Consider the following 26,487-nt stretch of genomic DNA (forward strand, 5'->3'; position numbering starts at 1 on the left):
CTTTCTCCAAGGCCATTCTGATGAGAGTGGTTTAGTAACTCTGGAGACAAGCCCCAGCAACACTGAGGTAGAACTTGACACCTGTGTAAGATGATAATCATCTTGAGGTAAAGGGAGATGATGGATTAATTCAAGATTTATGTTTTTAGGATGACCCTGTATTTATATGATTATATATCTTAGATAATGGGACTGATCCTTGAAGGCCAGAGATCAGTTAAGTCGTAGAGTAGCCTCTAAACATCCTTCATCTCCTGAGAGGAACAGTGTCAGCATTGCTTCAATGGTGAAGGGCCGAGCGTTATACACCTGTGAACCTATTTTGATTTCAATCTTCTGGTTAATAATCATAGAAAATGTAGAGAGTTTTGAAAGCAGTTTGTAGAAATGTAGGGTCGCAGGCACATAAGCCTTTTTTTTTAAGCTGGTGAAATATATTAGTTTGGGAGATCTTTTGAAATCTTAATGGTATATGTAAATTTAAGCACAGAGCTGTAATCACATTTCTACAAGGTAAAAAAGTAGTTCAGTGGCATTGCATACATTGTAATTAATATATATATTTTTTTAATTTCAGTATTTTATATATTTCCTTTGTACAGTATTTTGACCTGTACAGGTGCATTTTACCCGAATTCACTTATGCAACACATGATTTTTGGAAGATTTTGTCAGGACCTAATGTGATTTTTGGAAGAATTTGTCAGGACCTTAAAATGCATGCATTTTTCCTTGCCCCCATGAACCTCACCCAGGGCATGGTATTTTATCCCCATGATACAGCGTATACTACTACCAAATTTTTATCCTTTTTATATACTATTTATGGAATAGATAATTGGCACAACAATACCCAGCATTACATTGCAAAATGCTTTTTTAATGAGTATCTCTTTTCATGATAATCAATACCTATTGGTGGAACTGAGACAGCAGATAGATGGGATAGATGCGATGACCAATAGGAGAGCAGGATCTTTTGGCAGTAACTAGCATCAGGAACCAATGGGAGAGCGGGAGGATGGTGGCGAGTCTACTGAGTTGGCAGTGCACGAGTTTTAAAATTGTTCTCAGGCGGCCCAGGCGAATTTCGGGCTTTACAGTTCACCCTTTCGCAACCTGAATTATTTTTGTACACAGAAGCAAAAAAATCTGTCTTTGCCCTCGTAACCTGGAATTTTCATATATAGGGACTTTCGTATGTAGGGGTATGATTGTATATATATATATATATATATATATAATATAATATTATATATAATATATTATATATATATATATATATATATATATATATATATATATTATGTATAATGTATATATATATATATATATATATATATATATATATATATATATAATATATATTATATATATAATATATATTATATATAGATATATATGTATATATATATATATATTATATATATATATAAATATATATATATATATATATATATATATATATATATATATATCTATATATATATATACTATAATATACACACACACACACACACACACACACACACACACACACACACACACACACACAGTGGTCCCCCCATATCATATTCGCAGGGGATGCATACCAGACCCCCGCGTGAATAGTTAGAACCCGCGAATGTTTGGAACCCCTATAAAAATGCTAAAAACAGCCTATTTTGTTAGTTAAAACTCAAGAAAAACCCACTCAAAATTGTCATACTTGGTTTTTTTAATAGTTTTATCACAATAAGTGCATTTTATGATGAAATTTATAAAAAAAACAGGAATTTGTGGATATTTCTCATAGAAGAATACCGTGAATGTGCGAATTTTCCGCGAATAATGCAGAGAAACGTTCCCAAGAGAAATCCGCGAATGTGTTAGTCTGCGAACTCCGGAGAAAGCGAATGATATATATATATATTATATATATATATATTTAATATATTATATAATATATATAATATATATAATATATATATATATAATTATTAATATATATATATATATATATTATAATACTGTATAATATAATATAATATAATATATATACACATAGTACATACATACATATAATAGTGGTATCAACATTCCTCTGTATGTTTCCCTTTATAAGATTTATTTGTGAATATACTAACTTCAAAAATGATTTATGTGAAGTTCCTTCTTCTTATCTAGTAGGCTATGAAGGCTGTTTATCTTGTTTGAGAGCTTATGGCACAGTTTTTTCACTTTATTTTCATGGGACTGAGGCTTGGAGTTGCTGATTGGTAACAAGTGTTAGTTTTCATAGCAGTGAGTAAATGTTCCTTAATGTTATATCTAATATGGGAGTGACTTCTTGTTTTAAATCATCCTCTATTGGTGTAGCTTATAATAACAGTGGTTGTTGGTGTTGGAGAAGCCCTTGGGATATTTGCTAATTGTGCTCTATTTTTTTTATTATGTATCAGCATACACATCAAATGCTACTGAGTAAAGTGTGGAGATCTTTTTATATCTTTCCTAGACAAAGACCCCTCACTTGTGTTGTTCTTGCTGGGTTCATTAATGTTCTCTGCTGAAAACTTCTTATGTTTTGTTGTGGTGCAATAAACGTTTTGCAACTATTCATATGATTTGGAGTGAAAGCCCCTAGCTTACTGTTTTTTGTTTTAGTTGCTGTAATGTGATGCTAAAATAAAATGGATAATTTGAGTGAGTGGGAGATCTGCCATAGTGACTGTGATTCAATGCATTCATGAAACATATTTGTAGTAGTTACTGAAAAATGGTTTTGTTAGCCTTTTTTTTTAAGAGAAGAAAGATGGCTTTTGTTAGATAAATCAACCATTACTGTACATAAACTTTTCAGAATTGTTTATTTTAAGTGCACATTCTTTTTATATGTTGAAGAGCATTGTCATCTTCATCATTTATGTTTTTACATCTTGATATCTGCAGAGTTAGATGCTTAGTAAAGTCTATCCATTCTGTTATTTCACATTCACTTTATGCCTGAAAGTTCGTCTTGTCCACATCATTGTCTGTTTCCTCCTACCATGATCTTCTGTATCGTCCCAAAGAATTTTGATGTTATTATATGTACCAGTGCTACTTAGATTCTAACCATGAATCCCAGCAGTTCATTGTTTCACCTTTAGGAGTCTGTTTTCATAAGTGTCAGTACCTCAGTTGTAGAGTGTATATATATAATTACAAATGATTTAGATGCATTGAGAATTTTTGCGCTCTTTAATAATGGTATTTTATTTTCACCCCAGTAGTTCAGTGATCACTTTCCACTTTATCCAGGTTATTTGTATTTGTTTCTTACTACCTTCTCAACTCTTGCTTCACAGTTCACAGTGTTACGAAGTTAACAAAAATATCTACCTCCAAGGTTTGCCTCTCCACTATAATTCTCCTCCTCCATCTTTCCACTTGAGCTCATCTGCATGCTAATCCTTAAAGATCCCTAAATACTTTTAAATTGTAATCTGGAGCTTTTGTTGTGAGATTTGTTGCATTCTGTTCATAATTCAATACTACTATATTCATCCCCATTCCAAGCCTACAGCATCCACTTGGCTGCATCCCAGACTTGACTCTTCTTGCATCCTCTCCTATCACCTCAACCTTGGTATTGGACACAAACTCATTACTTTACAATAGCCTGGTCCTGCAGTTTGTAGGTCTCTGGAGACAGTATAGAATTCAGGAAGAACACCTCACCAACCCTCTCTCATAGAAACTGGCCTCTTACTGTGTGGCTTCCTTACATTTGACTTTGTTTATCACTCACTAAAATTTCATTTTTCCTCCTTATTTCATAAAGTTTCTGTAGCATTTAGCTAGTTTTCTTTATAGATTTTAACTTTATATATAAACTGAATTGGCAAATGCTTTCGAGTTAGAGAAGTATTGTTTTAGTTGTCACTCATGGTAGCAATGTTTCCTTCGGTAATAATTATTCTCATTGTATTTATGATTTTATGGTGGTGGGCTTAGCTTTGCACTTGTTTAGGTATAGTTTAGCTTAAGATAATGAGTTATGAATTTTCTTATACATATATAATTTGGCACTATCTTTATATTATGATAATTATATTGAGTGTTTAGGTCAAACAGTATGAGATTTTAGTGTCAGTATGACAGTCCAACTGGGAGGTAATTTTTTAACATTGTTAGACCTGAAAGATCCTCATTTTTAGGCTTCCGTTTTCAGTTCTTATGAGGATATTCCTTTAGTTTTCTTGGCAGGGCAGGATTTACCAATACAAAGCAGTGTTTTAGGCCAGCTGTAGCTGATCAAGGCATTGTCACCTTCACCTAAGAGGCCTCATCAACTTGAGTTGATGGAATTAATGGTCAGCTGGAAATTTATATTTTGTGCCAATAAAAACAAACGGTTCATTTATGTATGGAGTTAGGTAGTCTCACTTAGAACAATGTCCAATTTAGGACAAAATCCATGGGCTGCAGGAATAACTGTCTCATCACCACCAGCAAAGCTGTGGCTGAAGTTTGTGGGCCATTTGACCTGTTTGAAGTTACAACCACAAACCTGTGCCACTCTTTCTTCTTCCTCTAGACCTATTGCTATTCATGGATGCCTCTAAGGATGGCTGGGCTATTCATATGTAGGACTTCATTGCTTTGGGCCACTGTTCTCAGGAAGCATGAGAGACCATATAAACCTACTAGGACATAAAGTGTTGTGCTTGAAAAGTAATGGGCCTGGTGTTGGACAACTCCACAGTAATAATCTATCCAAAGAATGAAGGGGAACCAAATCATCGTCAGTGTACCAACCAGCTCTCCAGATCCTCTTATGGGTTGAAGAAAGAACATCTTGATATTCAGATTTGCTTTAAGGGAAAACCAGAGGGGTGCCAGATATCTTGAGCAGGACATTCAAAAAGTTTTGGAAAATGTGGGGCATTCTACTGGTAGGGTTTTTCACCATTCATTTTAACAGAAAGGTTCCAAACTACAGCACCATGCTTTGATTGTCATACACAGTGACCTCAACACCAATATTTTATTATTGGCCTCAACAATCCTGGTATCTGGAGATTTGGACAGTGCTAATGGACCACCCAAGATAGTTGCCAGATTGGCTGAAGCTACTCTGTCAGCCTCATTTTCAAACATACTACAAAAAACCTCGTGTGGTTGAAGGTTATCAAGTGTGGTCTCATTTTGAAGATATTTTTGTTAGAAGCTGCTAGGTCCTAACATTCCAGTATAAGAAATCCACTTCATGTCACACCAGTTGAAGTGGAAGGACCCTTTCCTGACTCCACATCTTTCAAGGAGAACATCGCAACAACACAGAGTGACTTTTCTATGAGAGAGGAGTATTAGAGCCTGGATGGCTTACCTGACCATGTGAAAGTCATTGTCTTGTAGAGGTCTGGAGTGTGTGTGGAGATCTGCAGACCTTAAGAATTTGCCTACAGTAAAGTAATGGGCTTATACAAAATAAACTTTCATAAGAAATTTTATATATTTTGATTATACATTAATTTTGCAGTCTTCTCTTCCGTCAGTCCTTCCATCTTTTGAACATTTCTGAGACTGCCTCTCTGATCCAGCCATCAACCTAAGGTTATTTGCCTACTCAAGTTCCGAAGAACATTCCTTTCTGCATTATGTAGTTTTCTCTATCACTGTGATAAGCTGTACAAGGACCAGTCTTTAATTTAGATTTTATGATATGATTTAATAATTACTTTACACCACTCACTGAACAAGTTTTTCTGGTACCTTTGACTGTAATGCCCTCTAATTGCCGGGCCTCTCAAGATCTACAAGTTATAACTATGTTTTTAAGGATAAAACCAAAATAAAAGTTGTTAACTCTCAAAAATCTTTTTCAACCATCTTTCCAGGACCATCTCCCATATCCTCATTGTGCTTCAGCAGTTTTACTTCTCTGTGAATTTCTCATTGTAATGTACTGTATTTTTCTTTTAAATAATACTGATGTAATACTCTTTTTCGTATTTTATTAGTCCAATCTCCTTTAGTACATCTATGTACATATATGTAATCAAGTTGATTCCTCAGTGTATAGATCTGCAGCTGCTTTGTGCATGGTTCCTGATGGTTCCAGAGTCTTATAATTTTTTTGATTTTTTGGGGGAGGGGCTCTCATAACTTGTTAAATATGTGACAGTAATTTGAGATTTGATTGAAGTGTAAGTTGTATATCATTCAATATTCAACATTTTGTATATTATGTGATCTTTCGTATGCAGAATGCCTTATTCATATCCTGTTTTCAGCTCATCGAACATGCCTCTTGAATGGTTATTTGGTCGGCGCATGACGCCGGAGGAGATGCTGAGGAAGAATCAGCGGGCACTAAACAAAGCGATGCGAGATCTTGACAGAGAAAGATCAAAGATGGAACAACAGGAAAAGAAGATTATTGCTGATATCAAGAAGATGGCAAAAATGGGACAAATGGTAAATTATGTATACAGTATACAAGTTCTTAATGTTTTGTAACAAAAAAATTACTCAAGTGTATTTCATTTTAATTGAATGTGTATATCTCTCCATCCAAGAAAAAAGATAAAACAAAGATAATCTTTGTTTTTAAGATAATTTCCATTACTTTTAAGAGAAGAAAGTAACTGTGATTTATGAATGCCCTGCTATATGGCTGGGAAAAGTTAATAAATTTTTCATAGTAATTAAATGGAAAGCCATTGAATTGTAGTCGTGATAGTAGTTTCAAGCATGAAAGGCTGCACGAGTATGTTAAAAACGCTGGGGTGCTCATCCAGTCTCACTGATATTAATCATAACAGGAGGAATATCCTGGAATTGATTTCACCTGCACGATGTGTGAAATCTCTAAGTCACTTGAGCATTTTGTTACTAACCATTAAGGAGTTCTTCTTCATTTGGATGATGCACTAATGAGAGCCAGGCTGGGTTCTTGCCCACTGCTTACCAGTACCACTCCTACTACTCCAGCTCATATTTCTGCTACCATTGTTGCTTTATCTATTATTTTTTTCCTGGCTGTTTCCAAACAGTTCCACCAATACAGTAAAAGTCCTAAGTTACCATAACACAAACATGCATGCCTGTAATACCTTGTATTCAAGCTTTAATGACAGAACCAGCCTGAACTTATAGCATTCTTTGATCAAAAAAGTTTCCATTAGGTAGCTCATTCAAACAAAACTCAGTAAAGAGTCCATAGATTTTGTAAGTGTTTTGACTATTGTGTTTGACACCTGTTAAAGACATGTGTTAAGGTGTCAAAGACATGTGTTAAAGATATTCCAGGTGGTACATATAATGTCTTTAAAGAGAGGTGCTACTTTACTTGCAGGATGCAGTTAAAGTGATGGCAAAAGACTTGGTTCGAACTAGGCGTTATGCCAAGAAGTTCATGATGATGCGCACCCAGATTCAAGCAGTATCTTTGAAAATTACGACATTGAAGAGTCAGAATGCCATGGCTCAAGCCATGAAAGGGGTTACGAAAGCCATGATGAATATGAACAAGTAAGTCCTCTCTACATGATTAGTATTTATTTTAAGAATTAAATTGCCCAATGAATAATGCATTGAGGGTTATATTCTGTGGAAAGGATAGTTTTAGGTGTCTTCCATTAAATATGTTCTGCCCTAAATTTCAATCTACGTACTTGAGTACTGTACTTTTCATATGCCATGTGGGATTAATGCTTACAGTGTGCCCTAAGCAGCACAGTATAGGTAAAACTAAATAATCTTCAAAGCATGCCCTTGGCATCTAGCTACCACAGAGTAGTTGTCAAACTTGTCACTTTACCATGCTTGAATTGTAACTACTGTGAAGTTGGTCACTTAGTGGTCTTGTTAAGCTAGTGCATAATATATATTGTTGCCCACAGGATGTATTCAACAGTTCTGTTTAATATCAGTCATTTGGTGTTAAACAATTGAAATCTGGCAACTCTTGAATGTAGGTAGAGCTTAAATTGAGATCATGTATGATTTAAAAGCCTACTGTATACATAATGCATACAAAGTATTACTGTTAGTGATAATTAAATGAAGTGTTGCGCAATATCTTCAGTCTCCTGCAATGTCAATTGTATCAGATTTATGTAGCCAGTTCAGTGACAGAAACTGTCAAATACCTGAGCAGTTATAAACATATAAACAAATGCAAAGTTGCAAATGGGAAGAAAATAAACAGTAAAAGTGAGGCACAAAGTTGATTTAGGAAGAGAAATCATCCAAAGGTAAATGAGGATTAGCAGAAGGCAGTGAACAAAAATTAAAAGGAAAGTTTAGGATGTTAATGGGGAGAGAGGGAATTATAGGTATATGTACATAATTGGTTATTATCATTAAAATGTCCCTGTTCGATTTTCCCTTGTGGTGCTAGATATAAAATGAGTTTTAGGCACACTCTTTCTTGTTTACTTTCTGCTTGATGTCCCACCTTAGGTAACCTTCATTTTATAAAAAACAAATATTTTAAAGGTGTGGTGTGATAGAGGGACCAATAGAGAATATAATATCTGAAGAGGGTGAAAGGCTCTTTTGAAAAATTTTGGAAAATAGACTAAGGTGGTTTGGACATGTGTTGAAAAAGAATGAGGAGCAGTTAGTCAGAAAGTAGGGGACATGGAAATAAGTACAGAAGTAAGATGGGTTAAGGGATTGATGAAGACTTAAACCAGATAGACATTCAGGTAAAGTGTGTACAAGATGGAAGTGAGTGAAAAAATTTAATTTCTCATACAATCCTGTAATGGAAACTGGGGTGCAAAACATTAATGGTGATGATGAATATTTTGTAATGTAACCAATTCATTTTGATTTCATGTAATTTTAAGGTAAAATCTGTTCTCTTAGAAAGTAAATAGTATTGATTAAGATATTAGATGGATAACTTTGAGTCAGAATTACTTTGTTTATATAGCAAACTGAGAATTTATTTTTACTTCAGGCAGCTGAAACTTCCTCAAATACAGCAGATAATGCAAGAGTTTGAAAAACAGACTGAGATCATGGACATGAAGGAAGAAATGATGAATGATGTTATTGATGATGCTATGGGTGATGAAGATGATGAAGAAGAAAGGTAAGCAATATTTATTTTGTCTATTTGTAGGATGGCACAAGGTTTTATCCTACTTTTGATGTTATTAGGCTTCACCATACCTTGGCCCCGTAGGAGGTTAGTGCCATCAGTGCATCTCATGCGTGCACTGTAGGCACTACTTAAGGTTCTTTGCAGTATCCCTTCGGCCCCTAGCTGTAATCTCTTTCATCCCTTTTACCGTCTCTCCTTTCATATTTACTTTCTTCCGTCTTACTATCCAACGTCTCCTAACAATTGATTTATAGCGCAGCTGCGATGATATCTTCCTGTTATACCTTTCAAACCTTTTTATTGTCAGTTTCCCTCTCAGCATTGAATGACCTCATAAGTCCAAGTGCTTGGCCTTTGGCTTGAATTCTATATTTCATAGAAAAAAAAGACTCATCAGGCATACCATTTCAGTGTCCCCAAGAAACTTTGATTTCTCATAAGTTCTGGATGACTACTATAGCCCAAGTATGGTTTCTCACATCACGTGGGACTTGGACCATCTCTGTCAATCTGCAAGATGCGCACTGGTAAGTCCCTATCACCATTCCTTACTGCCCCTTCCTAGAGTTTCAGATAAGGAATGAAATGTACAGGTTGAAAGCTAAATATTTCCTTGAGAATTTTTAGGAATTTAACAGCAATAGTTGGCTAAGAACTCAAATGGTGGCCCACCTTGACAATTGGCTATTCTAGGGAGCTATCAAGGAAGAGTTGTTAATAAGCCTAAGAGTGGTAGTCAACACACTCCAGTGAATCAGAATAAGGAAGGACCTTAAAGGTTCCTCACAGAGTTCAGTTTATCCTTATGACAGATGGAAGGCTTCCTGTGCCCGTTATAGTTTGCATTTGTGGTAGAGCCAATCCTCAGGCTGCCACTGAAAGATGTAAACATGGTGTGACTTGCTTGCCAGGAAAAGGCTTTGCAATTGCCTTCATCTGCAAAGTTCAATAGTTGGGAAGATATTCCATCCATGGACCTGTAAGGGATCTCTGACAAAACAGGTTGAACTGATTCACTGTCCGTGCCAGTAATGATACACATGGGTGCATCCTTGGCAGGTTGGGAGGCCATTTGTAGGGTTACCAGGTAGCAGGAAGATGGTTATCTGTTCTGAATTTCCAGGAGTTGATGGGTCTTCCAAAAAGGACCTACATTGAGTTGGTCCTAGACGACAGCAGTGACTTGTATCAAAAGGTTGGGCTCTCACTCATCCCCTCTCAATACAGTTATGGTGTCTAATCTATGGATGGCTCAGGCAAGAAATGGTACTTGTCAGCTATTCATCTCACAGGGTTTCTCATTGTAATAGCAGACTCCCTTTTGAGGTGCATGGTAACGTCAACAGAGTGGACGTTGGAAAACCCTCTTTTCAAATATTGCCAACATGCTTCCACGTCTGGAAGTGGATCTGAATGCCACATGCAAGAACCATCAACATCAAGTGTATGTATTTCTGAACCTGGACAATCAGGCAATAGCAAGAGACTCATTCCTACAAGACTGGGATAAATGGAGGATGATCCACTTCTTTTCTGCATTGTTTCAGATTTCAAAGGTTATGAATGAACTGCTAACATTCAACAGAATAACTTATGTAGTGGCTGTAAAGTGGCAGAACAGTCATTGGTTCCCTTTGCCACGACAGTGGGTGAGGAAATGAATTCCATGACCGCCTACTGTATCCCAAACACACGATGTGTGAATTTTTAAAATCTAGTTTAACATAAAGATTATTACCTAACATTGCTAGGTAACTGCTGCATAACTATAGACTTCATCTATCCGACAATAGTAGTCCATCATCCATCCGAGAATAGTATGTAGTCCATATGGAAAGTTGCCTAGGTTACCTCCACACTGGAAGCCCAAACTCTTTTGAAACAGTTTTACATTTTCTGATATATCTCTTTGAGTTCAAGTGTCTTACAATTACAACAGTTAGAGCATACAAAATAGCATTGTGTGGACCCATGCTTTAAGGTTTTGGAATTGATTCTAGTATTGAAGTTATTTCCCTTCTTTGGTTTGCACTACAAGACGTTTAATTACCTAATCCCTGGATAAAGTTCTTAGACTCCTGTCATCCCCTTGATTCAGTGGGCCTGATGCAATTACAACTCTGCTCCATACATAATGTGATCTTGACCACCTTGGCATCAGGAGTTCAGATTAGTGAACTGTGCTCTCTTAGACTGGAACAACGTCTCATCACATACACACCTAGCTGGCATTTGCTGTTATCTCTTGGCCTGTCATTCCTGGCCAAGATTGAAGACCCTTTAGAGAGGAAATCTGCCCACTGTCCTGATAAAGGAACTCATTATTAGAGATGAAACATTATGCCCAGTTCAAGCACTCAAGGTTTACTTAGATGACACAGCAAATGGCTCAAATGATTTGCTTTTCCTTCACCCTAGCAAGAACAAACCACTCCCTCTACATGGGCTGAGAATTATTGTGGTGTGCCTAATTGAAGAGGCAGACCCTCACTCTTTTCCTAAGTTGCATGGCATCCAGAAGGTCAGTACATCTTTGGCTTTCTTCGGAAATATTTCTTTCGAAGAAGTCTCCAAGTGTACGGGGTGATCATCAGAGGCAGTATTCCTGAAAATCCATAAGGTCATTGATGTGGTGGTCATGCTGAGATATTGCTGAGAGAAGCTTAATAATTCTGCAGCCAAACATGATGTAATTAAGTCACTTTAGAACGTCAGTAGATAGTACGTGTAAATAGTTTTATGTTTATTCATACGCGAACAAACCCTCGGTCTTAACAATAGGATCATTTCTAGCGCCTAGAAATGAAAGCAAGGAATCTTGTGGTATCTGGCAACACATGCGTAGATCGGGTGAAGGGTGGTCAAACACCGATCATCTACTTCAGTCTTTTTCTTTACCGCCTGGACGGGAGTTGGGTTTTTCCTCTCTTGGCTTTTTTCCCGGTTTTTGCCCGTTTCGTTCCTTTAGTGTGTTTGTGTGTGTTTTTTCCTAATATTATGGCTTCTTCTGCTCCTTCTCGACGTCAGCGTTGGTGCCCCGGAATTCCTGGATTCCCATGTTCTCGTTTCTTGGCTTCGTCAGCGACGGACCCTCACATCACTTGCAGTAGGCATCGTTCCAATTTTTGTACAATTACGAATCCTTGTACGGAATGCCGGGCATGGCCTTTGGAGCAGTGGAGGAAGTTTTATGGTAAGAGGGAACATCGGAGAGTCTCCACTCTTCCTTCTTGGGAGGGCTTCGCTCCTATTCCCGATGTTTCGTCTTCTGCAGTAGTCAACTCCCATAGTAACGTTGCCCCTGCTTCTCCTTCCTTTTCCTTTTTCCTTCCCATTGATTCGTCGATGGAAGTTATCAGGAGGTCGCCAGGGAGGTAATATTTGTAATGTAAGTCCCCTCTTCCTTGGGAGTTTTTTCGGTTTCCGAGAAATGGTGAGGTTTTTTCATCATTCTCTTCTCTTCCAGAGTCAGAGGTGTCCAAAATGGCGGTGATTTTAAAAGACGCTTGGGCTAGGGGTACCCCGTCTTTGGGGGGGTTGCTAGCACATTTTGTGGAGGCTCGCACCCCCCTTCCCCAGTCCAGCCAGGCCATTCCCCCCCTCCCAGCCTCATCTCCATGGGTGGGAGCAGTCGGCCATCTTGTATTGCTCCGCCGGTGTCTGCTGCCGCCTTGTCTCGGAGTGATGCTGCTGCGTCAGCCCCGTTGTTGTCGTCACGGGGCCCATCTTTGTGTATTCCTCCGCCAGTGGCGTCTCTTTCCCCCTCGCTCAGAGGGGAAGTCGTGACGTCACCACCGCTTGTGGCGTCACTCTCATCGATGACGTATCTCCCAGTTGCCTCCTCCGAGCTGCCTCTCTTAGCCTTGACGTCATCTCTGCCGCCCAGTTCGAAACATCTCCCTTCCTTGTCTTCGGAACCTTCTTTGGCACATCAGTCCGAGATCATATGCCAGGCAGTGCTTCAGAGGCTGGACTCTGTTTTAGATGTGAAGTTGGCTGCCTTATTGGAAGGGAGGACTGGTAGGAAAAGCGTTGCTTCGTCCCCGCCTTCCGAGAAGAGTGCGCATAAGAGCTAGTGCTGTCTTCCTCTCCCTCTTCCCCCTCTATGCCTCGTAGGCGTATTAAGTGTTGGAAGGCTAAGGACTTTGCCCTTCCTTCGCCGCCGAGGGAGAAACAACACAGACGTGTTCCCGAGAGTGCTGTCACAGAGTTATTGATGTGTGTTCTGCAGGGGTTGCTTCACCGCCGAATCTCGTACATGCATCTACCCCACCCCCCACCCGTCCTTGCACATCGTGAGCATGTTGCAACTTCCCCCATCCGTGCACATGATGGTAGGGCTCCTTCCTCTCCCAGGCCTATTCGTCGCCATAAAGATCTGAAGGTGCCTGTCAAGAGGTCGAAGGTAGTGAGCACGGTTGTGGTGCAGCCGGAGTGTTTGCTTGCTTCCAAGTCTTCTACCATAAGGGATTCTCCGTCAGTCTCGAGTGCTCGAGTTTCCCCCCCAACTCTGATACATACGGCCGCCACGCCCGTGTCTGTTCATGGACGTCTGGAGTCACCTGTTGAGGTAAGCGATGTGCTTAATGTTACAGTGGGTCTTTCTCGGAGGCTGGCGCTTGGACCCAGCCCAGATAGGCTAGTAGGGGTTTCAGACTGTTTGCCTACTAACCCATCTGTGAATTTTGGCGAAGAAAACGCGTTAGAGGAGCCTACACATCCTTCTTGTCATCGGTCACCGGTGCCAGAGCAGGAAGAAGGGGACACGCAGGAGTTTCTGTCTTCCTTTTCGGAGGTTGTTGATCTCATTCGTGGGTTCAACAATTTGGAAAGTAGAACTCAGGCTCGATCATCTTACACTCCTTGCTTGGAACCCTTGGTGGGAACTGCTCAGGACCCCAAATCATCTCTCCAGCTGCCGTTGTCAGGGCACATTCAGTCGGTCTTGCAGAAGGTTAGCTTCTCTGTTTCTGACCGGGACGGTTCACTTTGCTCTAGAGGCTCTACCAAACTCCTACCCTCACCTCTCACAAGACATAAGAAGTACTATGCTACGAGCTCTGTGTTTTTGTTGTCACGCCACCTTAACCCAGACGTCATTCGCCTGAAGCCGGGTTTGGCTTTGGAACAGGTGAGGTCAGTGGCTCCGTCCTTATCTCCGCAAGGTGCCTTAGCTTTGGAATCTACGGGGGCCTCCATGTTGCTGACTGTTTCTTGGCTGGACCTCTGGTCTGTGGTGATTGCCAAGATGGCTTCTGACAGGTCCCCTGATGGGTTGGTGAGTACCGCCTTGCTTGCCAGTCTTTTGCGATCCGGGGGCAAGGCGTTTTCTTATTTGGCTCACCTTGGTGCCAATTTATGGGCTAATCTTCTTCTGGTTAGGAGGGACGCGGCTTTGTCTTAGGATGGAGAGGTTGCTCGACACCGAGTCTTTGCTGGCCTTGAGGAACGGTGATCTGTTAGAATCGCAATTTTTGTTTCCACGAACCGAACTCGACAATGCGATAGACCGACGTCGGGCTGACACCAAGGACCAACTGGTGCACCAAACCGTGTCTAAATCAGAACCCCGCCCTCGGAGACGTTTGGCCCCCCCTCCTCCCCTGGTCCAGCAGCAATCAAGGAGATCGTCGCCTGGTAGGCCATCGAGGACCTCGAGTTTGACAGGGCCTTCCCGTTCGACACAGCCCAAGTCTCAGGATCAACGCCCCTTTTGCTCTCGTTCCTTTAAACTAAGAAGAGGGCCTAGAGGCAGAGGTCAAGGGGGCCGTCGGTAGGTTGGGCGCCTCTCCCTCTCCTGTGCCATGGGTGGGGGGTTGCCTGGCTGGCCATTGGGCCAAGTGGCAGTGTTACGGGGCAGAGAAGTGGGTGGTAGATGTCCTTCGGGTGGGATACCTGTTGCCATTCGACTTCTCTCCTCCTCTGTCGGACAAGCCGCGGCTCAGGAAGACGTATCCCCCAGATTCTCTGAAGTTCTTGGCTCTTCAGGAGGAAGTGCAGAAAATGCTGGACAAGGATGTGATAGAGGAAGTAGTGCGTCCGTCCCCGGGTTTTTACAGTCACATCTTCTTGGTGCCCAAGGTGTCAGGAGGATGGAGGCCGGTGATTGACAAGATGGAGACCCTGCGCTTGGTGTTGGCAGCCGTGAGGGAAGGTGACTTCATGCTGTCGATAGACTTGAAGGACGCATACTTCCAAATCCCTGTTCATCCCACGTCCATGAAGTTCCTTCACTTCTCTCTGGCGGACAAGATCTTCGAGTTCAAAGTCTTGTGCTTCAGGTTGACCACAGCCCCTCAAGTGTTCACAAGGGTCTTCTCTCTCGTGTCAAGTTGGGCCCATGCTCAGGGGATCCGTTTGCTGAGGTACCTCGACGATTGGTTGGTCTGGCAGTTTCCAGGGAAAAGCTGCTGCAAGACAGGGATCGTTCTTCTTCGGTTCTGTCTGGACCTGGGCATATTAGTCAACCAGGAAAAGTCGAACTTCGTACCCACTCAAAGGATTCTCTACCTGGGCATGGTCATCGATATGACAGTGGCGAGAGTTATCCCGTCGGATCAAAGATTGGAGAAGTTGCGGGCTGTGGCGCGCAACTTCCTCTCAAAGTCACATCAGTCAGCTCATAAGTGGCAGGTTCTTCTGGGAGTGCTATCTTCCCTGGAGAAGCTGGTCCCTCGTGGGCGTCTTCATCTTCGGTCTCTGCAATGGATACTGGGGGAATTCTGGTCTCTGGCAGGGGACTCTCCCCTGTTTATGGTCCCACTGTCTTTGAAAGTGAGAGAAGACCTTCGTTGGTGCTTGGACAACCAGAATCAATTGAAGGGCGTCCCTGTGCGTTCTCTCCTTCCGGACTTCCTTCTGTTCTCGGACGCCTCCCTCGCAGGTTGGGGCGCGCACTTAGGCGGCCTCATCGCTTCAGGCATTTGGGGTTTAGAGGACAAGCAGCAGCATATCAACATCTTGGAGTTGAAGGCGGCTTTCCTGGGTCTGAAGGAGTTTCGGGGGATGGTAGAGGGTCACTCTGTCGTTCTCATGTCGGACAGCACCATGGTGGTAGCCTACATGAAAAAACAGGGAGGCCTAGTTTCTCAGCAACTTCATGCCTTGACCGTCGAGCTTCACCAGTGGGCAATCAGCAATTCGGTAGAGCTCTCAGCCAGGTATATCCCAGGGAAGCGGAACATGGTTGCAGACAAACTTAGTCGCCAGGATCAGATCTTAGGCACAGAGTGGTCCCTTCATCAAGTGGTGGCGGACAGGCTTTTCCAGATTTGGGGAAGACCCATGCTGGACCTTTTCGCGACACATTACAACAGGAAGCTGGAGGCGTTCTGTTCAGTGGTCCCAGATCCCTTGGCATTGGCAGAAGATGCATTCCAACATCCCTGGAACAACTTGGAGGTGTATGCCTACCCTCCGTTTTGTTTGATCCATCAGGTTCTGAACAGGCTGTTGGGTTCACAGGGTCTTAGAATGACTCTGGTGGCCCCTCTGTGGCCTCAGGCAGAATGGTTTTCAGATCTGCTATCGTTGTTGTTGGAGATTCCGAGGGAGATTCCGCCTTGGCAGCATCTCCTGTGTCAGCCCCATGCAGAAAGGTTCCACTTGTCAGTAGAGTCCCTGTCTCTTCACGGTTGGAGGCTATCAACTATCTCCTCTGAGAGAGAGGCTTTTCTCAGAAGTCAGCTGGGACACATGTCTAGCAGTCTTAGGAAGTCAACCTCCGCAGTTTACCAAGGCAAATGGGCGATCTACTGTGATTGGTGTCGTAAACGGGGTTTTTCTCCACTCGCGACCTCTATTCAGCGAATAGCAGACTTTTTAACCTTCCTCAGAGACGAGAAACGTTTGTCCGTGTCGGCTCTGAGTTTGGTGTTACGCCTGAAGGGTATCGACATCTCTTCCTGGGAACTTTTCCTGCTAGTTAAGGGGTTTGAGCAGTCATCTTCTCCTAGAGAGCTCAAGTCCCCAACATGGGATGTTTCCTTGGTGCTTAAGAGCTTGACTAAGAGTCCATATGAACCCTTGCAAAGCTCATCTGATAGGAACCTGACACTCAAGACAGTTTTCCTTTTGGCTTTGGCATCTTCCAAAAGGGTAGGAGAGCTCCACGGTCTAAGTTATGAGGTGAAGCACACCAGGGGTTGGAAGTCAGTGTCCTTCGAATTTGTTCCGGAATTCGTGGCCAAGACCCAAAATCCCTCGGTGCATGATGACAGGTTCGCTTCATTTTCCATTCCATCACTGACTGACTTTGTGGGTGGTGATGCTCAAGAGCTTTTGTTGTGCCCTGTCCGGGCCCTGCGTTACTATCTTAAAAGGACTCGGCACCTTAGACCAGGCTGCCGCAGACTTTTTGTCAGTACAGGCCGTACAAAGAAAGAGGTGTCTAAGAATACTATTTCTTTTTGGATACGGGAAGCCATCAGACAGGCATACTTGACTCTTGATGATTCCATCACCACGTCTGTGCAGGCTAGAGCACATGACGTTAGGGGTATTGGTCCCTCTCTGGCTTTCAAAAAGAACTTGGCTGTACATAGAGTGCCGAGCGCTGGTACTTGGTTACGTCAGTCCACGTTCACCTCATTCTATCTTAAGGATGTTGCCCACAGATCTATGGACACGTTTTCCCTGGGTCCTGTGGTGGCTGCCCAACAGGTTGTGTAACTCATGGTTGCCCTTAATGGGGCACCTTTGTATCTTACCTAAGATGATTGTGTGGATGAGAGAATGAGTGAGATGGCTGGCCTCCTTCTTTCTCTTGTACCTTTCCATCTTCCTTCGGGCGGTTTAAGGAATTGACACGTCATTTGCTGGACTGGTCTGATACAGGTGAGTGAGGTAGTCATACTGGTAGTGTAGTCGTGCAGTATACAATTTCTTACCCACTATTTAGTAGCATGGGCTCCGCTCCTGGGCAAGGAGGAGTCAGGAGTACTACAAACCCTAGTGCCCTGGTTTGTTTTTGGACAGTCAAAGTTTCTCTTTGGTTCCCTATACAATGGTTATCCCATATATCATTGTACGTCACTCAGGTTCTGAGTGGTTAGATTTTAGTGTATCTAGTTTCTCAACGGGCTTTAGTCCCTCTCTAAGAACAATTTCTTTTGAGAGCTGAACTGGTGGGTAGGCCCCAAGCCGGTCTAGGATGTCTTATACCTCCCTCCAAGTATGAGTCTATCCTATTGTTAAGACCGAGGGTTTGTTTGCGTGTGAACAAATGACAAATTTTCTAAGACAATGTGTATTTTTCATAGCTACAAACCTGAGGTCTTAACGTTATACTGCCCGCCTCTAGCCGCCCCTCTTTTTGTTAAGTCATCCTGAGTTGGGAAAGACTGGAGTAGATGATCGATATTTGACCACTCTTCACCCGATCTACGCATGCGTTGCCAGATACCACAAGATTCCTTGCTTTCATCTGCTTTTTTAGAAATTATCCTATTGTTAAGACCTCAGGTTTGTAGCTATGAAAAATACAAATTCTCTTAGAAAATTTGTCATATTTTTTTCTTATTCTTTATTGTCAAACCCCAATGGGTATCTTGAGTAAAGAAAGTGGGTAATAACTTTCTGAATTTACCGCTGACATTATTTTAATTTGAATTATTGGGATTGGGATTTATTTATCAGGAGCTAAGCCATGTTTTCACCTGTCATTTTCTTATGTAAGCTCCTTTGAAGATGAACATGGGTTACTCTATAAAAAAACAGGTTTTGATGCAAGAAAAACCTACTTTTGTAGCTGATGTGAGCCCTCAAACCCACCCACTTTCCATTATGAAAAGCATGTTAATTTATGATGAATATTTTGACATGCACATTCTTGACAAGTAATGGGGCAAATGGGTGACCTGTGCACTGTTGCCACATCTTGTGAGAGGGATGAATGGAAAACCAAGGCAGTTGCTGTAAGCAAGGGCCCGAACTGTCTTGCCTTAAGATCTTTATACTCTATCACTGTGCCAATATTAATTCTTTTCATGTAATGGTAAGAGGATTATAATATTTGAAATACTTAATACACTATAAGCCTCCATGCCAGATCACTAGATAGAGTACAATATTGTCACAGTATTTGTGATTTTTTTATTCTCTCCAAAACCCGTCATTTTTGAAAAATAAATATTAAAGTTAAGGACCAAAACAGAAGATTAAACTCACTGATGGTTTGTGATACTTTCATTGAATATAAAGGAAACAAATTTATCTAATTTTTTCGTCTTCACACTCATTTGACATGGCTATATTTTTTAGTAAATTAACATAATCCATTTTCTGAATTTGGAGAGATTAGGACACCAATAACAGTTTTACAGATTTTATCTGGTTGTTTGTTATGCACTGAAGGTAAGTCGAGCCTTGAAAACCAGTCCCTCACAGTCATAGTTTTTTAACATTTACAGTCTGTCTGATCATTGAATATTGTCAATTGTAGTTATTTAGATGAAGTATGTATACACTAAGTTTACACTAATGTAATTTTTAAGAACAGGCTCTGCAGGCTAGCTATGTGAGATTTAAAAGTGGCACTGACTTGTTTTTTGTTCTTCAGTTTTACTACTGTGCACGCGCTAATGATTTTAAGCAAAAACCCAGAGCTTGCATAGCAGATGGAGATTAGGGGTCAGAACAACTATCACTTCATTACTTAAAACATCTACACTGCTGACCTATTTACTTGTATGTTAACTGATTTCAGGGGATTAATTTTATAAAAATCACATATATACTGAATAGATGTGGCTATGAAGGCTTTTATCATAGCCTAGGTTAGATTAACCCTTGAATTTTTTACACTGACATTCACTAATTCCAGTTAAGTGACTTCCAGATGAATGTTGTTTATTGCTTATTTTAATTTCTTGACAAATATATGTGAATTTAGGGTAAGTAATACTATGCTGTTGCTAGATGAGTGTGGGTAGTTATTAGAATAAGAAATTTGGAAAGCTTTCTAGTTTAGTGATAAAGAATTCGTTGATGTAGTAGATAAGTTTAAAATTCATGACACTGAAAGAATATATAGAAAATCATTATCATATATGTTATAAGTAATAAAGAAGAGGAGTTTTAAGCAAGAGGAAGAAAATTTAGTATGGTAGTAAGTCAACTAGAAGTGAAACTGACTTCATAGAAATGCATAAATTGATTTATTGAGATAAAAGAAAAATTTTAGACTAATTCATTGAAGATTAAATTTAAAGCTGTAAAATCTTGGTTGTTTTGCTTCATTGTGCAGTTGGGTTGGTAGTGTCCAAGGTTATAAAATTTCATCCATTCTGATAATGAAAACTTATATTATATGAGGGACACAAACATTATATGAGGGAGACAAAACCCATTGTAAAAAACAATAAGAATGGGTATAATAGAGACAGTTAATTAATAATATTTATGAAAGAATACATAAGATTTTAAGGTGACAGTCTGGCTAATAAGGCCTGTTCTCCAGCCCTTCTCATTGCTTTGAAAACTTCTTGAATGATATTCAGATTTACCAGTGACAGTCTAATGCACCAATTAAAATATGGCAAAAGAAGTGGAATTTACCTTTAACTTGCTGTACATAATAACTTGCGGTACAGAATTCACTTTGGTGATTGGAATGATAATAGGTGTTGTAAAGAATTCATGAGCAGTAATTAAATGTTTGAATGGTCACTGAAGTATGTATCACAAGGGAGATAGTAAGGCCTTAGGAGTCACTCTTCATAGAACCCAGCTGAACTTGTATGCTTCAAAGAAGAAGGATAACCTTAGTAATAAGAGCAAGGCAGATAGTACAGTGATAACTGTGTCAAGCCCTGTAGCAAGCAATTGTTGGACGTCATCATCTCTCTCATTCACTATACCTTGTTATTTCAGTGATGCAATTGTATCACAAGTCCTAGACGAACTGGGTCTACAGATGACAGAAGGATTAAGCGATTTGCCTTCAACTGGAGGTACTCTTGGTGCTACTACTGCCAGCAAGGCACCAGTAGCAGTTGCTGATGCTGCTGATGATGACATTCAAGCCAGACTTAATAATCTCAGGAGAGAGTGAATAGGTCACGTAAACTTAATTCACATTAGAAAAGAAGCATGCCTGTTGTGCAATTACATATGATACATGTAATAGGAAAGTACATCACTGTCTCACTGAAGTTTGTTTTCATAAGCTGTGTGATGATTATTCTACCTGAATAATAAAATCTGTATGTTAAAGCTTTCTTGTACTTATGCTTTGCTATAGCTTCTACAAAATACATTAAATAGTTTTGTATTTTTTATAAATTATTGTCTTTTGTAGTAGTGATATATTTAGTTGGTAATGTAGAAGTTTAACAGGGATGAACTTTTATATCTTGTGTCTGTAAGTGAGATACAGTTGATTAATAAAATTGTAGATTGCATTTGGCCTGGTTTATCCCTGATGACAAATTTTTACTTCCCCATTGTTATGACTTCAATCCAGAGTACTGCTATTGCTTATATAATTATTCTTATATTCAACTGTAATTGTGTGATTGTTCATAGGGATATGGGCAAAAGTTTGCCATAATTCCATTCAATATAGAAAAATGTATATATGCGTAAGTCCAGATTTCAGAGCAATGCTTTCTTTGAAGCTATTACATGTCATTGGGTACTGTTTTTGCATACTTTACTGTGTATTTTAGTATATGTACACAGTGAGTTTTTGTAGGATTATCCTTTTTTACACATTTTACTTCCCTTCGCATATGTACTTTGAAAAATGATGGTGCTGCTGTTTGCTGGCTGTTCAAATTTCATTCAGCTCAACAATTTGGACTTTATTACTACCCCATGTCTATTTTATCAGTAAAGTTCTTTGTTTCTCGATTGTCATGGGGATAGAGTGCCAATAACTCTTACAGGCTGTATTGATTTGTAATTACTGATATAGACAGCAATAGAACTTATGCAGTTGAAAAAAGTTTATTCTGTAAGCAGTAAATTTCCCTTACCAACTAACTGGATAATTGAAATACTGTCCATAAGCAAAGCTCTGTATGCGTGATCAGTTTTCTGTGAATGGATTAAATTGCTATATTTATGAATGATGCTTATTGTATCTGTTTGAGGTTTATAACTAGATAAAGACAGCCGACCCCTTAATGTAGGGGTAACGGTGGGAAAGAAGGAGACTAGATAAAGATGGAATAAATGGATCCTTAGCTGAAGTTATCATTATGAAACTGGCCCTGGAGATCAACTTTAGTGAAAATATGTTGTGGTCATTATGGTCATTACTGTGTTCATTATCCGGTCTCACAGGCCTGTAGCCTAACCTGACTGTAATTTTGGAATAATGAAAAATTTAAAGGTGATATTTTGAAAGAAAAATAAGTAATCATTAAAATTTCATATCCTTCACCTTTATTTACTGATACATTATGAGTAAGCAGTATTGTTCATTGCATATTAAGTACTGTGTTAAGAATGACTAGAATTGCAGATAGATATCTTTAGATATGTGAGGGTGTCACTAAGAAATTATTTGAAAAACCTTAAATCTCCAGTGATGAAATGTTGCTAAAACCATTTTCTTAATCATGATACTAAAATGCAAGACTGACATAAATTTAAGTATTGTTATTTGATTTTCATTTATTTTTAGAAGATTTTTTTTTTCTTTTTCCCAAGAAATGTTCAGTATAAGTGCATTGTACGCTAACTATTCAGAATCCTGTAACCAATGTAATGAACTTAAGGTATAATTCATGAGAAACATGAAACATACAAATGATTAAAATTTGTAACGAACTGTTTAAGTATAGAAATACAATGGTTTTTACAGATATTTACTTCCTTATAAATAGATATTGCATAAGACTGTTAAATGTCATCCAAATGTAAATGGGTCCCTTAACCTACAGCATGTTTATATCTTTTTGTTTTAGGTATCATATTTAAAAGGAAAATATCAGTTTTTAAGGTCACAATAGCTGGTTTTTTTTTTTTTATTTAGGTGGCATTATGGCAACATTCTCGCTTGAAGTAACTGTCTGGACATAAGGAGTCAGAGAAATTAGAAGTAACAACCCTTGGAAAACCAATTGTGTCACTCAAGTCTGATAAAAATCATTTGGTGACTGTGTCATATTGTGTGACTAAGGAGCCAAAAATAATTTCAGTCACTTAATTCAGTGCAAGCCATATTGACTCAATCAGGCTACCTAAAAATGTATACCAAGCAGACTGAGTCAGTTTTATAGAATTGGATTCACTATATTTTGTTGCCATTGTACTGTAGTCCAGAGAGTAGTTTGCTTTTAATTAAGCTTAGGTAACCCGACAATGAAAGATATGCTTATGGCTATTAAATGGAAATGTCCATGTCTCATTGATGAAATAATTTTTTAGATGGATGGTATGCCAGAGTTGAATTGAATTTTGTAATAAGTAGATAGCTTTGTTATTTGAATATTTGGCTGCAGTGCCTGAAAAACTTTATTTAGTGTTTTCTGTAATATGGATGTAATAGTAGGTTGTAATTTTTACATGAGAGTTTGTTGTTAAAAGGCTGTAGATTATATAAGGTATATTCATGAATAAAAAATTCTCTATAGATGGTATTTCATTTGAGTGCTTACTAAGAATTTATGTTATGGGCTCTGAAGTTTCATGTGCTACAAGTAAGTTTTTGTAGAATTCTATGTATATGTCAAAATAAAAGGTTTTTTTAGTTGATGGAATAAAGTTGAGTGTACAGTTCATCAGCTATGTGAGAAGTTCAGATACATAGAGACACATTTAATAGTATGTACAGTATTTTCAAACCTTGTATGTTCCAGGACAAACCCATTAATTAATTAGCTTTAATTGCAGTGCAAAGTTCCCCAAACATACCTTCTGATATCTTAAAAATAGAGGAAGCATAATAGTGAAAAGCAACTGTTCATGCATACTTTCAGCATTTTAGGGAGCAATTATTTTCTTCTTAGTTGTGCATGTGTCCATTTGGTGTATGTAGCATGAGAATTCTCTCCAGTCTGTTTGCAGTGATGATTTTCTAACTTTTCTTTTTCACTGATATTGATCCGTTTTCAATAGTCAGTTTCATGATACATAAGATTATTTCATTAGATTTTGCCTTCTTTCCTGGCATTAATCCATAAGTCAGTAATTTATTTTTTCATCTGCTAGTATGATATAAAAACTAGTGTTAGTAATTTTAGCTTTGTAGCTTTAATGATTTTAGTAGTAATCAGTGGTACTTGAAGATTATCTTTTTTCATTATCTTTTCCATCTGTTTGTAAACATTCTTGGTCCATACTAAATTGTGATGTGTTGTTGAACCTCTGACTTTTGCTCAGGGTTTCTTGCAGTTCACTATATAGTATAGCTGCATAAAGTTGTATAAAAATTTTCATATATATATATATATATATATATATATAATATACCTATATAATAATATATACTATATTATTATATATATACACACATATATAGATATATATATATATATATATATACACATTTTTATACTATATATACTATATATATATATATATATATATATAGATATATATATATATATATCTATCTATATATATATATATAGGTCTATATATATATATTATATATATCTATATATATATATATATCGTAAATATAACTATAATATATGTGTCATATGTATGATATAATATATTATATATATATATACACACGTAAATTATCGTATATGTATATGTATGTATTGGTATATATATATATAGATATATATATATATATATATATAACACACGTAAATATACGTATATGTATATGTATGTATGTATATATATATAGATATATATATATATATATATATATATATATATATATATATATATATATATATCTATATATATATACAACATATCATATGTATAACTGAATCACGAAAGTTAGGAACATGATAAATCCATAAATAACGTCGAAAGGTCTCGCAGTTACTCCTTCGTTTATTTTTCCTTCGTGGCATATATCTTTATTTGTATATATATGTATATGTATATATATATATATATATATCTATATATATATATATATATATATGTGTGTGTGTGTGTGTGTAATCTAGCCACCTGTAGGGGCAAGCCAGCCTTAATGGGTGCCGGTCCCAAGCCCGGATAAATAGGGAGGGTTGGTGTCAGGAAGGGCATCCGACTGTAAAAACCCACGCCAGAACCAATGAAATGAGTCGTGATATTGATGAGAATAGTGCTAGGGCGTACTCCGTAAACGACGCACGGACACATTGCCCTAACTCTGACAAGGCGAGGGCTACTGCATCATGAGCGGGTGCAGCTAAAGAAGCGAGCTCTAAATGTGATCAGAATAGGCCAGCTCAATATTGGGTCAATGACAGCAAGAGGAAGAGAGTTGGCGGAGTTGATGAGGGTAAAGAGGGAAGAAATTTTGTGTGTGCAGGAAACTCGATAGAAGGGTAATAAAGCCAAAGAACTGGGGGATGGATACAAGCTAATCTATAGTGAAGCAAATGAGCAGGGTAGGAATGGTGTTTGTGTAGTGTTGTCGGGGGAAATGAAGAATGCAGTGACGGAAGTGAGTAGAAAGAATGACCGCATTATGAGAGTGAAGATATGTTGTGGGGGGGAAACAATGAACATCATTAGTGCTTATGCTCCACAAGTGGGCTGTTTTTGGAATGAAGTGAGTGGGGTAACGCAAGAACTGGAAGAGCAGGAGAGGATTGTAGTGGGGGCAGACTTTAATGGAGAGAGTATAGTAGACTTTGCCGTGTCCTTTGATATGGCAATAGTGAACACATTCTTCAAAAAGAAGAGGGAGCACTTGTTAACATACAGGAGTGGTGGTAGATGCACACAAATAGATTACCTCCTTTGCAATAGATCAAGGCTGGTGGAAGTTAGGAACTGTAAAGTTATCCCAGGTGACCACGTGGCCCCCCAACATAGGCTCCTTTGTATGGATTTAAAGATGAAAAGAGAAAAGAAAACGAAAACGAATGTGGTAAAGAAAATCAAGTGGTATAAATTGTTAGGGAGTGATAATGATAAGAAGAGAGAGTTCAGGAGAGGTTGATCTGGGAATTGAAGATGTGGGAGAACAGTGGAGGCATAATGCGTCAGGGATTAGAAGACATGGAAAGGAGATACTTAGGGAAACATCTGGAATAGTATGGGAGGAAAAGGAGAGCTGGTGGTGGGGGGAAGTGGTGAAGGGTAAAAGGGAGGCAAAGAAGAGATTTGAAGAGTCACAGCTGGAGGAGGACAGAGAAAGATTAAGAGAAAGAAACAAAGAAGTAAAAAGGGTGGTAGCTCAAGCTAAGGCAAGGGCATATGAAGAGGATTATAATGAACTGGAAACCAAGGAAGGGTTGAGTAAGATGCTCAAACTGTCAAAAGTAAGAAAT

General features: G+C 39.0%; 1 protein-coding gene across 3 annotated transcripts in view; it reads left to right on the forward strand.

The window, feature by feature from the left end:
• The window catches only part of LOC135202461 (charged multivesicular body protein 2a-like), a 40,894-nt gene extending 17,228 nt beyond the window's left edge, over nucleotides 1-23,666 (forward strand). For all 3 annotated transcript variants that reach the window (XM_064231862.1, XM_064231864.1, XM_064231863.1), the window contains 4 exons: nucleotides 6,261-6,444; nucleotides 7,325-7,500; nucleotides 8,939-9,073; nucleotides 20,957-23,666. In XM_064231862.1, the coding sequence (XP_064087932.1) occupies nucleotides 6,261-6,444; nucleotides 7,325-7,500; nucleotides 8,939-9,073; nucleotides 20,957-21,137 (676 nt within the window). In that variant the 3' untranslated portion in view covers nucleotides 21,138-23,666. The remainder of the gene's footprint in view (nucleotides 1-6,260; nucleotides 6,445-7,324; nucleotides 7,501-8,938; nucleotides 9,074-20,956) is intronic.
• Nucleotides 23,667-26,487: the final 2,821 nt, after the last annotated feature.

This window comes from Macrobrachium nipponense, chromosome 30 (genome assembly GCF_015104395.2).
Source record: "Macrobrachium nipponense isolate FS-2020 chromosome 30, ASM1510439v2, whole genome shotgun sequence".
Lineage (NCBI taxonomy): Eukaryota > Metazoa > Arthropoda > Malacostraca > Decapoda > Palaemonidae > Macrobrachium > Macrobrachium nipponense.